This window comes from Apiospora marii (genome assembly GCF_038362585.1).
Source record: "Apiospora marii strain CBS 49790 chromosome Unknown utg000005l_segment0_segment0, whole genome shotgun sequence".
NCBI classification, from domain to species: Eukaryota; Fungi; Ascomycota; class Sordariomycetes; order Amphisphaeriales; family Apiosporaceae; genus Apiospora; species Apiospora marii.
The window spans coordinates 5,431,440-5,444,826 of record NW_027117377.1 but is presented as its reverse complement, the minus strand read 5'-3'; the positions used below and the strand labels follow the sequence as shown (position 1 = coordinate 5,444,826).

General features: G+C 53.1%; 4 protein-coding genes across 4 annotated transcripts; 2 read left to right on the top strand and 2 right to left on the bottom strand.

Annotated features, from left to right (window-relative positions):
* Positions 1-811: 811 nt before the first annotated feature.
* PG985_009600 (uncharacterized protein) lies at positions 812-2,443 on the bottom strand (the record flags this gene model as incomplete). Its single annotated transcript, XM_066829368.1, has 1 exon — positions 812-2,443. The coding sequence occupies one exon, from the start codon at positions 2,441-2,443 to the stop codon at positions 812-814; it is 1,632 nt and encodes a 543-aa protein (XP_066684280.1).
* An 857-nt stretch (positions 2,444-3,300) lies between these two features.
* Positions 3,301-5,945, bottom strand: PG985_009599 (uncharacterized protein; the record flags this gene model as incomplete). The annotated part of the gene is made up of 3 exons (XM_066829367.1): positions 3,301-4,320; positions 4,382-5,012; positions 5,101-5,945. The coding sequence occupies 3 exons, from the start codon at positions 5,943-5,945 to the stop codon at positions 3,301-3,303; spliced, it is 2,496 nt and encodes an 831-aa protein (XP_066684279.1).
* Positions 5,946-7,652: 1,707 nt separating this feature from the next.
* Positions 7,653-11,283, top strand: PG985_009598 (uncharacterized protein; the record flags this gene model as incomplete). The annotated part of the gene is made up of 2 exons (XM_066829366.1): positions 7,653-7,697; positions 8,266-11,283. The coding sequence occupies 2 exons, from the start codon at positions 7,653-7,655 to the stop codon at positions 11,281-11,283; spliced, it is 3,063 nt and encodes a 1,020-aa protein (XP_066684278.1).
* An 834-nt stretch (positions 11,284-12,117) lies between these two features.
* On the top strand, positions 12,118-13,359 carry PG985_009597 (uncharacterized protein; the record flags this gene model as incomplete). The annotated part of the gene is made up of 1 exon (XM_066829365.1): positions 12,118-13,359. The coding sequence occupies one exon, from the start codon at positions 12,118-12,120 to the stop codon at positions 13,357-13,359; it is 1,242 nt and encodes a 413-aa protein (XP_066684277.1).
* Positions 13,360-13,387: the final 28 nt, after the last annotated feature.

Below are 13,387 nucleotides of genomic sequence, written 5' to 3'. Positions count from 1 at the left end.
CCGCGGGCTTTACCTTTTGCCACCTACCCCTTTTTCAGCCCCTTTTTTGACTCTTGGTCCGTTTTACCGTAGAAACTCTAGTTCTCCACTGTGAACCAACCTATAGTAGACCAGCCTGCCAGCGTGCATTTTCGCGAACACACTCAAGATCCACGACGAGCTGACCAACTCTATATAACAAAAAAATATTCAACCGAGCCGTAAGGCGACTAACGTGGCCTTGCGATCAAATCGCATAGGAATTACAATCATTCCTCTTAACACTGGGAGAAAGAACGGAAGTTCGAAGGCCCCATGTGGCTATGCGTCTAAGTAAGAATGACCTATCTCACTCGCCATAATGGTGACTGCACCTTGTCAATCTTTAAGCTAACACCTGGCTATGGATGACTTCCTGATACCCACAGCTCTAGGACCATCAAAGCCAGACGTCTTACAACATAACTCCTTCTCATTTGATGAGTGTCTGGAATGGAACTGTTGGAGCTGATATTGCCAGGCCATCCTCCTGGGTGGACGTTGTCGATCTGAGAAACACTAGATCCCCTTTGCAGGCTGGAATAAACGAGATTCGACGTGAACTTGTATCGTGTAAGACACGATTCTGCTATATTGATATGGTATCGAATAGAAGTTGAAAAGGGGATGCGGAAAAAGGAGAAACAGGAAGACAAGGCAAGACCACACAGTCCATGGTCTGAACATGATTTCCGATATAGCCAAGCCCCTCAGAATTCACATTATTCTGAAGGGTTTCTTAGTCGCCTAGTTTTAACCCAAAAAGAAGAAACGGCAAGGGCCGTCGTGGTAATCAAGCCCAAGAAGGACTTCTCGTTGCCTTCCATGCACGTTGTTCGTAAGCGAAATCGACAGCAACTTGGCCAGGATCCGTGGCTTGAGCATTGCTTGGGTTTTCCAGCACCGAGCCTATAGACGGACTAGCGACGCTATCGACCGAGGCCGGTGCTTGCTGTTGGTATGGGCGTGCCCCGTCTTCTGTCTGTGTCTGTTTTGTGCGCTGCGCCCTGGTTTCCGTGTCGTCGAGGTCATCGTCGACTTCCTGAACCTTGTTCAAGGTGTTTCGCTTTCTCGACCGGGCTCTTGCCCGAAGATCGTCCCATTTAGTGGAGGGCTCATAGTTGATGTGACTAAGGCTTTGTGGTCGGTCCCCGTCCAACCAGGACATGCGCCTATGAAGCTCAGAGTCTAGAGTCGAGGTCGCTGGGACACGCCGAACGCTTCGGGGGGTGCCACGATTGGCCGACTGCATCCGCTTTTCGTCGTAGCCCTTTCTGTTGCCTCGCCACCACTCGTGTTCTTCGGGGTGCAATCGACCGGGGAAGAACTCCTCCATGAGCGGTATCCCACGACCGTACGTCATATCAAAGTCCATGATGCCGTCCATGACCTTGTGTGTCAGGATGGTATCGCAGTGGTAGAGCGGCATATTTCTCTTAGCAGGCGGCAGCTCCACCGCGGCCAGCCAGGCGTTCTGGAACATACCCACAGCACCTACGCCGAGGATGCACCACGTATAGTCGACGGACGCGGCCACGTTCACCAGAAGAAGAAGCCAAAGGACCGACAGCACCCAGCAGGTGATTTGTGTCAGACGGAACCCCATGGGGAACCCGAGGAGTTGCTTTGCTTTCCGCTCCTGGATGCCTACACTGGTAACCTTTTCCGCCTTCTCCAGGTCCACCGGCTGGGAGAGCCGCTGAAACTTTTCCCAGGGGCGATTGACTCGGGGCGACTGGGAAGCCGACATCTCCTCCAGGTTCAAGCATAACCCCCTCCCGAGGATCACCACAATATCGGACGACCCGTTCCCTGACGTGAGCGCGTAGCAGTCCTTAGACTTCTGCCCGTTGGGCAGTTTCTCCGCCCTCCATTGCGGAAGTAGTCCCGTGACCTGGATGAGCAACGTGCCCACGATGGTGATGAACATGATGCCCCATTGCCGGTCGAGGATGATGGGTATCGCCGCGATGACCAGCTGCAGGATGGTAGCGCAGGCCCCGATCACATGAACGAAGCTCCACGAGAACTGCGTGCGATCGTTATCGTTTTCTAGTGCCTCGAAGACAGATATACGGATGCCCGTGTCATCGTGCAAGGGTCGCGTCCGTGAGACTTGCGACTCGATGTCGCGGAGCAGCCGGCCCACGACCCAGTTCTTGTTTTCTCGGGCATACCCGGACTCGAGGTTGAACACCTTGACGGGGTAGTCCGGGCGTGGGAGCAGGCGGCCGTCGCCGATAATGTTGACCAACGTGATGAAGGCGTAGGCGACGCAGCCAAAGGAGAAGCAGACGGGTGTATAGAGCTGTCCTGTCCCTTGGGCAAATGCATTCTGGACGACATCTCCGCCGATGACCATAAGGATTGTGGATACATCTGACGGGTTGATCCACTGTTCCTGCAACTGCGCAATTGTACTCATGACGCCGAACGATGTGAATATTACTGCTTGGTATGTAACAAGGGATGACTAGCTTCAATCGTCTTAGATGTCTCGCATTATCAGCAGCTGTCGTATTGCACCGACTCTTATATCGTGTTGTCGTAGCAACTCAGTCACTCCTCGAAATGTAGAATCCCCAAGGCATTTACGAAGGCGATGAGGTGAGACAGCAGGTCACCCTCGGCCGCTGCGTTTTTCCTGTTGAGGGTGGGGTCAGTCAAGCCAGCCTTGTGCCGGGGCTTGCTTGCATTTGGGGAAGATCGGCTTTCTGCCAATTGATGTTCGGTCTTACGCCGTTTCGACACTCTCGGTCTATTGGCTGTCAGCACTAACCACCAATGTCCGCCACGTTACCTTGATGCTACTGCGGCCTGAATTTCTGCCCATTGACACCACCCTCATAACATGAGGAGGATGCCTCCCCAGCGGTGCCACGAGGGGCTTGGGTACGAAATTCCCCTAACATTGCCTCATAGCATCCCTCTGGCTGACCAAGTTGCCATTCCAACAACAGTGGCACTGCTTCTCTCCTTCTTCACTCCTCTGGTTTCCATGTGTGATGACCAATCTCCCGCAGGATATACGAAAAGCACCGGTCCATCCGATTTGCTGGTCAATCCACGCCAGCCACTCAATGTATTGCGACATTGCCCCCGAAGTTGACGGGCAGGTTTCGACAGGTATTTCCTCTGGCTTACGAGGAATCCATCTCATTTTTTCTACTTGACATGTCACGCTGATGAAGAAATTCCAGCAAATAAGAATTTGATATGGTTACAACCATAGTTATTAAGATTAAATTTTGAGATAATCAAACTCAAGTGTCCATGCAGCTTTCATCGTTTCATTATAAAGGAATTGACACCAGCGCTCACCTTACTCATCCAACCTCCATCTGCTGACGTATTGCCATTAGGGGAGTTGAGGCAGTCTGGGGGTGGCATACCGGCTGCCGATCCTGCAGTGTTCAAGACTCCGTCCCCCAATGTGTTTAGGCTCTTCCTGGCCTGGTCACCATTGGCCCGCCTGTTTCTTTTCTTGTCGTCCAGTTCCTTGAAGCGTAGCTGGTTGGACGCGAAGTCATCCACGCACCAAAGCTGGTCGTCCTTTGTTCGCTCGCCAATGACTTGATCCTTGGACTCTTGCCAAGCAACGGAGCTCACTCGGGTTATTTTGATGCGGCTCAGTATGCGGGCGTAAAAGATGCTTTCTTTTAGCACCTGCTTCTCCGGCCGTCTCCAGGACTTGTCGTATACCTCGACCAGTAGTGCGGTGTCCGGCAGGCGCTCCTTCGGTCGGGGTCGCGAGATGATGATCGCTACCATGTAGTTGAACCTTTTGTTGTTCCGACGGGCCTTGATCTCTTCAATCTTCGGAAGTGTGTTCTTCTTGGCTAAGTCGACCCGATACCATTCATTAAGCTCCCGGTCGACAGGGAAATGAAACCCTTGACCCATCTTGTGGCCCAGGACCAAGGTCAGTTCTTCACAGTGGAGCATAATGCCGGGATATCTTACGACGAGCCCCTCTGGCATCAGTTCCGTGGCATGGTCCATGCGGCTCAGTGGGTAGGGGTAATCTTCGTTGCGGCCGCTGGCCCAAGTGGCGGGAGCCCATCCGAAGCCGGGGAGTTTCAATTTCTCCCCCGGAAGGAAGATTATGCCAGCCGGTATGGACCCGGGGCAGTGCTTCGAGATGAGATGCAAGAAATCCTTCATCATTTCCTTGCGCTGGTCGATTGCTGCTTGGGTTTTGGAATCTTTGTGTCGCGTCGGGCTCTCCAAGTGGGTGTCACGGAAGTCCAAGTTGAGCAGAGTAGAGAGTATGATGGTTTCGTCCTCCTTGTGGGATGTATCCTGTCTCACACCAGATCCATCAGCAAGAGCTTCATACGGTGGGAACAGCGCAAATACGTACTCGCCAGCGAGCAGAACGCCAGGCGCTTGCAATGAGCTTCGACCCGTCGTCGTGAAATGGGTCACCCATCCCGAGTCTTGCCTTCCGTTCTTGACCCATCAGGTTCTCCAGCAAGTGACGTTTGAGCACCTCTGCCAGTGATAATTTCAGGATCGTCGGCTTCTCTGTATCACTTCCTTGGTCAAGGGCCTGTATTAGTTGATCAAACCCTCTTCCCGGATAGGCGCCGTTGCCGATTCGCAACCTCCCGTTAAAGGTTTCTGGAAAACACATGGCCTTGCTCAGGAAGGCTTCTTGTAGCGTCCACAGGCGTCTCATCCACGTGCTGGTTAGCAGTCGTATCGCCGCGATCAGTTCTGGCTGCGTATGACTGTTCTCGCTGGTGCAGATATCATCATCGATCACCAGGGAATGACATGATGCGTCGTACACGTTGTACATCTGGCTTATTGATCTATGCCTCAAATCAAATAAGTCCGGTGGTGTGTCGTCTGGCTTGGCTTTGTTTTCAACGGGGATTGCAAAAGTGTCCAACCAGAAGAAGTGACAGGGACGGCTCAAACGGTTCTGTTTCTTCAACGATGTAGAAACCCCGTCCAATGCGCCTTTGATGAATTTCAACTGACACTCACTGTATAGAAAAATGTTAGTTGAAAGAAGTCGGTGGAGTTGTGAACGCAACCTTTTGACAACGTGAATGATGAATGGGTCGCACGTACTGTACCTCGTTGGACTTGGGATTTCCAAGGCCTTGAGACCAAACATGAGACACCGTAGTGTAACAACTGTCTTGTTGAACCTCCCTCCAATTCCTGACAACGACACTTGTGCCATTCCCACTTGTTTCAACAACTTGGAATACAGGGAAAGAGGCGTTGCCATCCCGGAGGATATCATACACATCTTCCATCTTGGGACCAACCAAGTTGCATGAAGATCTGCCTGGCGCCCTGCATGCGCACCGCGGGATGTAATTTTCGTGAGCAGTGTTTACGTCAGCATCGTTTCCGTCTGCCATGGAGTTTCCGTTTCGGGTTGGCGGGGAGACTTTGATGTACTTGCACTCCGTCTTGCTGCATCCGTAGTCTGCTCCGTCGTGCCACTGACAATGCTTCCACGCCGCGAGCAGTAGTGTCGCATTGGGACCGATCTGGCGTTTCAGGGCCTTTTTGGTGTAAGCGCACGAGTCTGGCATTGACTCCAGGACCCATGACGGATAGCCCCAGCCGTTTAAGTCGTCGCTTTCCCATCCCAAAATGCTCTCGCCCATGTCTCGCAGTATGCTAGATTTAACCGCCGAGAGCGTTTCACCCAGTACCATGATGGATAGTGAAATCAGGGGATCAATCTTGAGGTCTTCGCGCTTTTTGTCGTCGAGGTTCTCCTGAACCACCTGACGTGCAAACTCGAGGACCAGGTCGGTCTGCATCAGCCGGAACTTGGCTTGCGAGCGGCCCTTTTTCATCCAATCATGCCACTGGCTGAGCTTTTGCTCCAAATTCTTCGTGGTAATATAAGTCTCTGTGCCGAGTCCCGGTCGCTCGAAGCGAATAAGGTCGCACATGTTGAAAGGCTCATCCGTACGGACGATGACAGTCAACAGGCAAAAAAACAACCATGATTGGACAAACTCGTTCGGGTCGACAATAGAATCGCTATATTTATGATTGTTGTTGATGATGTCAATCTTGTAGGTCTCTGGGTCAACCTTCCACCCATGGCGGGAGGGGAAATTGAGGAAATCCTGATACTGCTCACTATGCCGAAAGGGGGCCCGTCCATCGAGCCCGTCTATTGGTAGACAACATGTACCTTCTCTGCCCTGGACCAAGCACGGAATATCCACGTTGATGGCGCCTTCGAAATGAATGCTCAGATGGTCCATGTTGTGTACCCGTGCAAGGCGACCTCAAAGAATCGGAAATACAAGCAGGATTATGGGCAAGAAACGAGGGAAGATGGAGAGCCGGCGAGGCTCTGAGGAGCACTGCAGTTTTGCTTCAAATATGCCCACAGGCACATTATTCAGCCGCTAACATGCACATCCCCCAATGCGGCACCTCGATCATCTAAATCAGGACCAGTATCTGGGTGCTTACCGCCATTCGAACAATCTCCAGAGCCTCGCACTATCGTATGCATTGTGTAGATGATGGTTCCTCGGAAATGCAAATCATACACCGAAGTGGCCTATCGTATTGCAGGAAGGCCCCTAAGCGAGCTGTTGCTAACGCCACGGTAACTGTGTGGGTGGAGATGAACGGGACGATCTTTGGTACAGCGACGACCCGATGTGAAGGAACCTCAGCTCAGCTCCGCCCACCCCTCTCGATCACTTCAATCTGCAGCCTGATCGGCGGTCGTCGCATTCGTGGTAGTTCGCTATATAGGTCGTCTCCACATCCATAGACTTCATACAATGAGCATGGTGTATGCTAATTGATATATATATATATATATAGTGGCCGTGTAGTGCCACGCAAACCGCAGGGCTGCTGGCGCCCACTGGGTGACTGGATGACGTTGGATTAAATACTTGTGTTCAGAGTGGCAGTACCCCGCTGCGGTTGCGTGTTTGCCCCGTGTCTGCCGATCAGGCTTACTACTACGACTGGCAAGACAGTGCATTGGCCTCTTTGCATAGATGTTCAGATACAACCGCGAGCCATTGGTCATGGAGTGCATCAGCATGTAAGCAGTAGCATATCCACCACCCTTACCCGTCCAATCGGTTACGCCGCGAGCAGCTGATACGCCCCGCTGACTCCAAAAGCCACTGCGCGCAATCATGCCAATCATCATTCAACCCCAGCCGCCAACGCACAGTGAAATAAACCCCTCTGTCTCTCGTAAGGCACCACGCCCGACAGCTCGATTTTCGTTCCGTCTTCCTAGAAACTCGGCCTGCTATGTTGACAAAGATCAACGTCCGAAAGAGTCATGGATGCTTTCAGCCAAACACGAGTATGGTGTCTTTGCGACCATTGTAAAATATATGCTAATTATTGAGGTTTAGACACCGACTCTGGAGGTTGTGTCGGGTGCCGAAAATAGCCCGCTTCAGTACGTAAAAAGAGTCTCACAATGTTTGCTGCCTGCTGACTATTGCAGCATCATTATCGTGCATGGTCTTCGGAAATGGCCACAGCTAGAGCAGATCTTAGAGAAGACCGTAAAGAAGGCCGCCGCCAGCCAAGGCAACGAGGCGCCTCGGATCCGGAGGTTTAGGTTCAATATCGAAGATGTGTTTGAACGGGGGGAAAAAGCCTTCATGGATACTTACGATGCCTTCAAGAAGACTATGACACGTCACGTAGTAAGTAGCGCCGACCCTTACCGAAGTTAAACGCAACTTATAACCGAGGCACCATAGAAACCGCAGACGAGCTTCGACAAGCTCCATGCTAAGATACAGAGATCCTCAGACAGGCCGTTGCGAATCATCTTTATTGCCAATGGTATTGCGACATCACTTGTTAAGCTATTCCTGAATGAATGCCTTGATGAAGATATCCAACACCCACTCGCTAAGGAGAAGTGGCTTTCTATCGTTCAAGGTTGCGTCTTTAAAGTATACAAGTCGTCCAATACCGACCAGAAATACCAGGACCTGTTACGGCAAGAATGGTCTGCATTGACGAAGCGGCATTCTGTGGCGGACAGTGATGGGAAAGAGGATCGTATGAGAGAGTTCGACCTGAATAAGCGTTGCCTCGCGTGTCTAATGGAACGCCTGATGTTCATCGACGAGAACTTCACGCTGAAATTCGAATCAAAGGCCCTACGGAGAAACACGTGGGTATTGCAGCCGAATATAGTAAGATTCTTTCGCACACCGAGTATCCACATTATGTGGAAACATTTACTTATTTGCCTTGTTGCAGATACCCAGTACAAGCTTGGAACGAGGCGGGCAGTTGGCTAGCAACGCCCAAGACAGTGGGCTGAGCGGATCCGAACAAGAAGGATTTCCCAACCAGCTGCAGGAAGTCAACCGGTCTAAGACATCGATATCATCTATTAAAAGGCTTGGTGGCAGATTCAACAATTGGGTCCGGACTCCGAAAAGGGAATCACATCGGACCAACGACGCCGACATCATCGGCAAAATAATACGGCTAATAGGGGGCCTCGACCTAAAGACAAAACAGTCCGACATCTTGAAAGAGAAGCTCGCCAAGTACCAGTACTTCGGGGAAAGCCCTGCTCCCGAGGTGTCGCAACCAGTTGAAACGTCCATCTCGCCCAGCCCGAGCCCGGAGCCCGGCTCCACACAGCCGATAGATGCAGCGAAACTGAACAGCGCGACACCTGAGGACCAACTTGCTCATTCGATGAACCTTTCGCCACGAGTGAACACGCTGCTATTTAATGGCAATGATGAAGCCAAGGAGCCTCTGGGTCTCAGGGACACATGCATCAAGCGCAGCGAGTGGGCTCAGTTCTATCTTGATAATTGTAGCTTCCACAATGCCACCGCCTTGTACGAGTCCTGCATCGTGATGGCCAAGGATATTCCGAATCAAGGCAACTCCATCGAACTACGGTGCCGAATGCAGCTGGCTGTAATCAAGACAATGCGTGGACAGTATCAGACTGCTCTTTCAGACCTGAGCAAGCTCGACGAGGAGCGTCAAAGAAAACTTGGCAGCAAGGACCCCTTGACTTCTGCTGGAATACTATATCATCTTGCTGTCGTGCTTGTGAGAGTAGGCGCGTTCGCAGACGCTATCGAGAAACTCGAAACCCTACGCTCATTCTTGAAGGACGCAGACGACACGGATCTCCAGGTAAACCACGTCAGACTTCTCGGGCTAGCTAATGCTTATCTGGGGCGATTCTCTCTGTCATTTGAACATATAGCGAAAGCAAAAAAGATGGTCGAGGAAGAGAGTCTCCGTAGCAGTGTACCGAAAGGTGCAACTTCGGGACGCTCATCGCGTGCTGGTTCAGACGGAGACCTTGGAGCCAAGACACCTCTGTCAGGACTCGAGGCTACGGTACGGCTAACTAAGGCCCAAGTCCTGCTGATGCAGGGTAGTGCACAGAAAGGCCTGTGCATTATGGAAGCACTCTTGGGGGACATGGAAAAGGGTTTCGCCACGTCGCACGTTTTGACACTAGAAGCGCGCTTGATCTGGTGTTATCTCTTGACAGAAACAGGCCGGCTTGGAAAGGCCAAGGCGATGTGTTCTGGTACCATAGACCTGATGACAAAGTACCTGGATCGAGACCACCCTTTCATCTTGAAGGCCACCTCGGCGCTGGTCGGCTTGCACAGGCTCGACGCTTGTCCATCGGAAGCCACCACCACATCCGAGAACCTGGCATATCGGGCGAAAGAGCTACTGGGAGAGGACAACCGCCAGACGCTCCGGTACGAGTCCCAGATGGCATCTATCAAGCTTTGGATGGGTGACTATGTCAATGCACTCAAACGACTCGAGGAGGTACTCGCCAAGTCGAAAAAGCAATGGGGCGAAAAGCACCCTTGGACTCTTTTGTGCATCATCGACCATGCTATTGCCCTATCTCTATCCGGCCAAAGTGAAAAGAGCAAGGAAGCACTGGAACATGTGCTCTTAGCCCAGGCCCAATTGTTCCAGCTTGACGTCGAGGAGTCCAAGGGGGGCACTTTCATCAACCGGCTCATCGAGTATCTCATTCTCGTCAGCCAGCCGGAGCCGAGGCCGAACAAAGACTCGACCAAAGTCCACCCCAGTCTTCTCGACGCTTTAGGCGCCTGGGCGAAGAATGAGCTCACGAGATCCTGCGCAGACCGTGATCAAGTCATCAGGGCACAGACGACGATACTACAGATCAGAAAGTCGTCCCCGTCTTTCCAGCCTTGTCAATTTGCCACGCTGAAAGCTGAGCTAGACTTGGCCAACACCCTCCGAGTCGATTCAGATCCAGAACAATCCAAAAAGGCCGAGTTCCACTACAGCGAGGTAGTCCAGTCTGGTGCTGCCCTGCACGGTCACCCCATCGTACTACTGGCAGAGCAGGGACAGTACCTTAGCAAGATGATACGCAACCCCGAAGATATGTCAGACACAGACACGGAACGCTTCCTCAGTATACCCCGGCTGATGAGCCTCCGCCTTGGCAGTGGTCACCCCGATACCCTCCAAGCATTGCTGACCACGCTAGCGCCCGCCTACTGCCTCAACACAGCTCGCGCGGCCGAGATGTCCACCGAGTTGCGCCAGCGGTTGTACGACCCCAAGGTCCGCCTCCAACGGCTGATAGAGTGCATCCAGATCGAGGAGAAGCTCGGGATCATACACTACCGCCTCGAGAACAAGCGCGAGGCGGCCGAGGTGTTTGCTGCCCTCTCCAATTCACTGCGGGGCGGCGAGAGGGCAATGTTGAAGGATTTTGATCAGGGCAAAGAAATTGAGAAACGGCTGAACCAGGAGATCTCGAAGATTGTCGGGGATATGTTGGAGGTGCAGTGGCAGAGGGCCGAGGACTGCAAGAAGAATAGAAACTATGTCGAGGCAGTGGAGCTTCTCCGTCTCTTCCATCGCCTCTTCAAGGCCCTGCACGGGGAGTACGAGGCGGTGACCGAAACCGTCTCGCTTAATCTCGCAGTGGCCTTGTGGGAGGCAGGCCAACAGGGGGATAGCAGTCCGTCTGGAGCAGGCTCGACGAGACGTAATCCCAGAAGGCAGCAGGAGGAGGCTGTGGACATACTACAAGGCATCGTAACTAGAATGGGCGACGAGAACGATTTGAAGGGCCGGTTGATAGAAGGGCTGAGGGAATGGGAGGATGAGCTGGCGACCACTTCTACCGTGGGGAGGGCGCCGTCGAGTTCCTTGAACTTCGCTGAAAGTATGGAGTCGGCAGTATCGCGGGAAAGCTGCACTGGTTCGAGGGAGAAAGGGGAAAGTTAATTAAACTAACTTTGCTTGTTGGATGAGGTGCTTCGGCTCCAGGTATTGCCGCTGATCTATATCTGTATACTAAGGTGAAGCCACATATGTCGCATGATCGCCCCCTTTTGCCGACCGCAGGATTCTCATCGAAGTGGGATCTGCTGTTGACGCCGACAGTATTCTTTGCTCATAATTCTCAAAATGCCTTCAACTGGACCCTGCATATCGCGTACGTAGTAGCCGACGTTTCAAGCCCACTAATAGTGACCTCCTATTCGTCAACCGGCAACCATTGCTTATCCAATGATCGCACCTCCAGCTCGAACAAGGCATTCTTTGAAGGCAGTGCGTACACTTGATATACCGCCCGGCTTTAGTAAAAGCTGGAAACGCAGCTCACCATCATTTGAGGGTCTCACGTAGCAGATCTTACCACCCCATCGATTACCCGCATGATCGTGGGACGCGGCTCACGAATAGCAAGAAAGCAAGTGCGGGGTATCGGTATTGCGCCCAAGGCAGATCTGAACAGCCACAGGCATGTGGAAAAGGCCTCAACAGGAGGGGCTCACGCACTAACCAATGGACGTCGAACTCACATTTTAGACCCTACGGCGGAACATTGGACACATACATGATGCATGCGTTAGTCTGGTTCGCGAGGTGGTTGCCTCGTAGGGCAGGGCGTCTGGGCTTGGTCCACTGCATCTGCAGGTCGCTCCATGGTCTCACTTGCAGTGGCTATGGTAAGGCTCTGGGAGTTCAATCGGGAACGATAAAGAGGAGTCCCAGAACCGCATGTCGCAGATGGAAACGGTAACGTCAAATTTGAGAACTCATTTATTCAGTAATATGGCTCCTCTTCCCCTAGTCTCAATTCTTGCCCGACAAGACCTCGGCGTCTCGTCTCAGATCCGCGCACAATGGGCGGACCCGTCCGACATCATGTCTCTATTACTGCTTGTTGGCGCCGATGTCGTGAAAGGGGCCCTCGCCCAGCAAACGGGTGGCACAAAATGGCTTCCGCCGCCGGTCGTTTTCTCCTTTGGGTGGGTCGCCTACAGCGTCTCCGGTATCCTCGCGGCTGTGGGCGATAAGACCTTCCTGCCCGCCCCTGAGCTGCCGGCGGTGGTGATGAGCACCGAATGGGGCTATCACCGGGCCAACAACTCTTGGGTCATCAACCGGCTTCTTCGGGACTATGAGGAGTACTGGATGCCGGACCCGGTAAAAGCTAGGCTGGCGCAGATGTTGCAGGAAGCGGGCCGTCGGCGTCGGCGCCGGGCCGGTCTATGCGTCTCGGTGTTTGAAGCAAGCAGAGGCAAGGAGGCCGGGGTCCCCGACCGAGACCTTCTTTGGTACTCTGGCTATGCCGTGGCGGCCTTGCAGCTTTCCATCGCGGCAATACCATGGGCCCTTCACGGTGTCTGGGAGGAGTTCGCCGTCACGGCGCTCGGTACTGCCCTGGCCTTTTTGACGGCGAGTCTTCCCCATTGGACCCACGAGAGGTGGGCTTGCAACAAGGACTCCAACAAAACCTTTGTCGTGACCCGCGGCAACGGCGCACAACATGCGATAGTCATCATAGGGGCCGGGCGAGGTCTCGATCTCGAAGACCTGGCCACATCGTCTGAAGGACTGCCAGGAAAGAGGAGCACACCCATCATTTACTCGGGTCTGGCAGTTATGTGGTGCGTCTTGCTCATCACGGTGTGCGGCATCGAGAACCTGACCTGGTTCCTCCTGGCTGTCGGCACCATCGGCATGATCCACACCATCATCGTCGCCGGGGCGCCGCGGCAGCCGGGCGTTTTCGGTATCCACCTTACGTACCGGGACGTGTTCGCAGAGCCCAAAGTGATGAAGACGCTGCAGGAGCTGGAAAAGGCCTACCCGGGCTGCGGCCGGTCAATGATCAAGACGTTCTTTCCGGGGGACCTCCGGGAAGATGAGCAAGTGTGGTGGCAAGAGGCCAGGGAGCGGGAGAGAGCGGCGAAGAAGGACGCATCGCATCCTACGCTGGTGAATACCCCCACATCAAAGCTTGAGAAGTCGTCGGGCGCTTCAATACTGTCAAGTTCAACCACTCTATAGTCGGCAAAGGATAGTGGATAACTGTTTT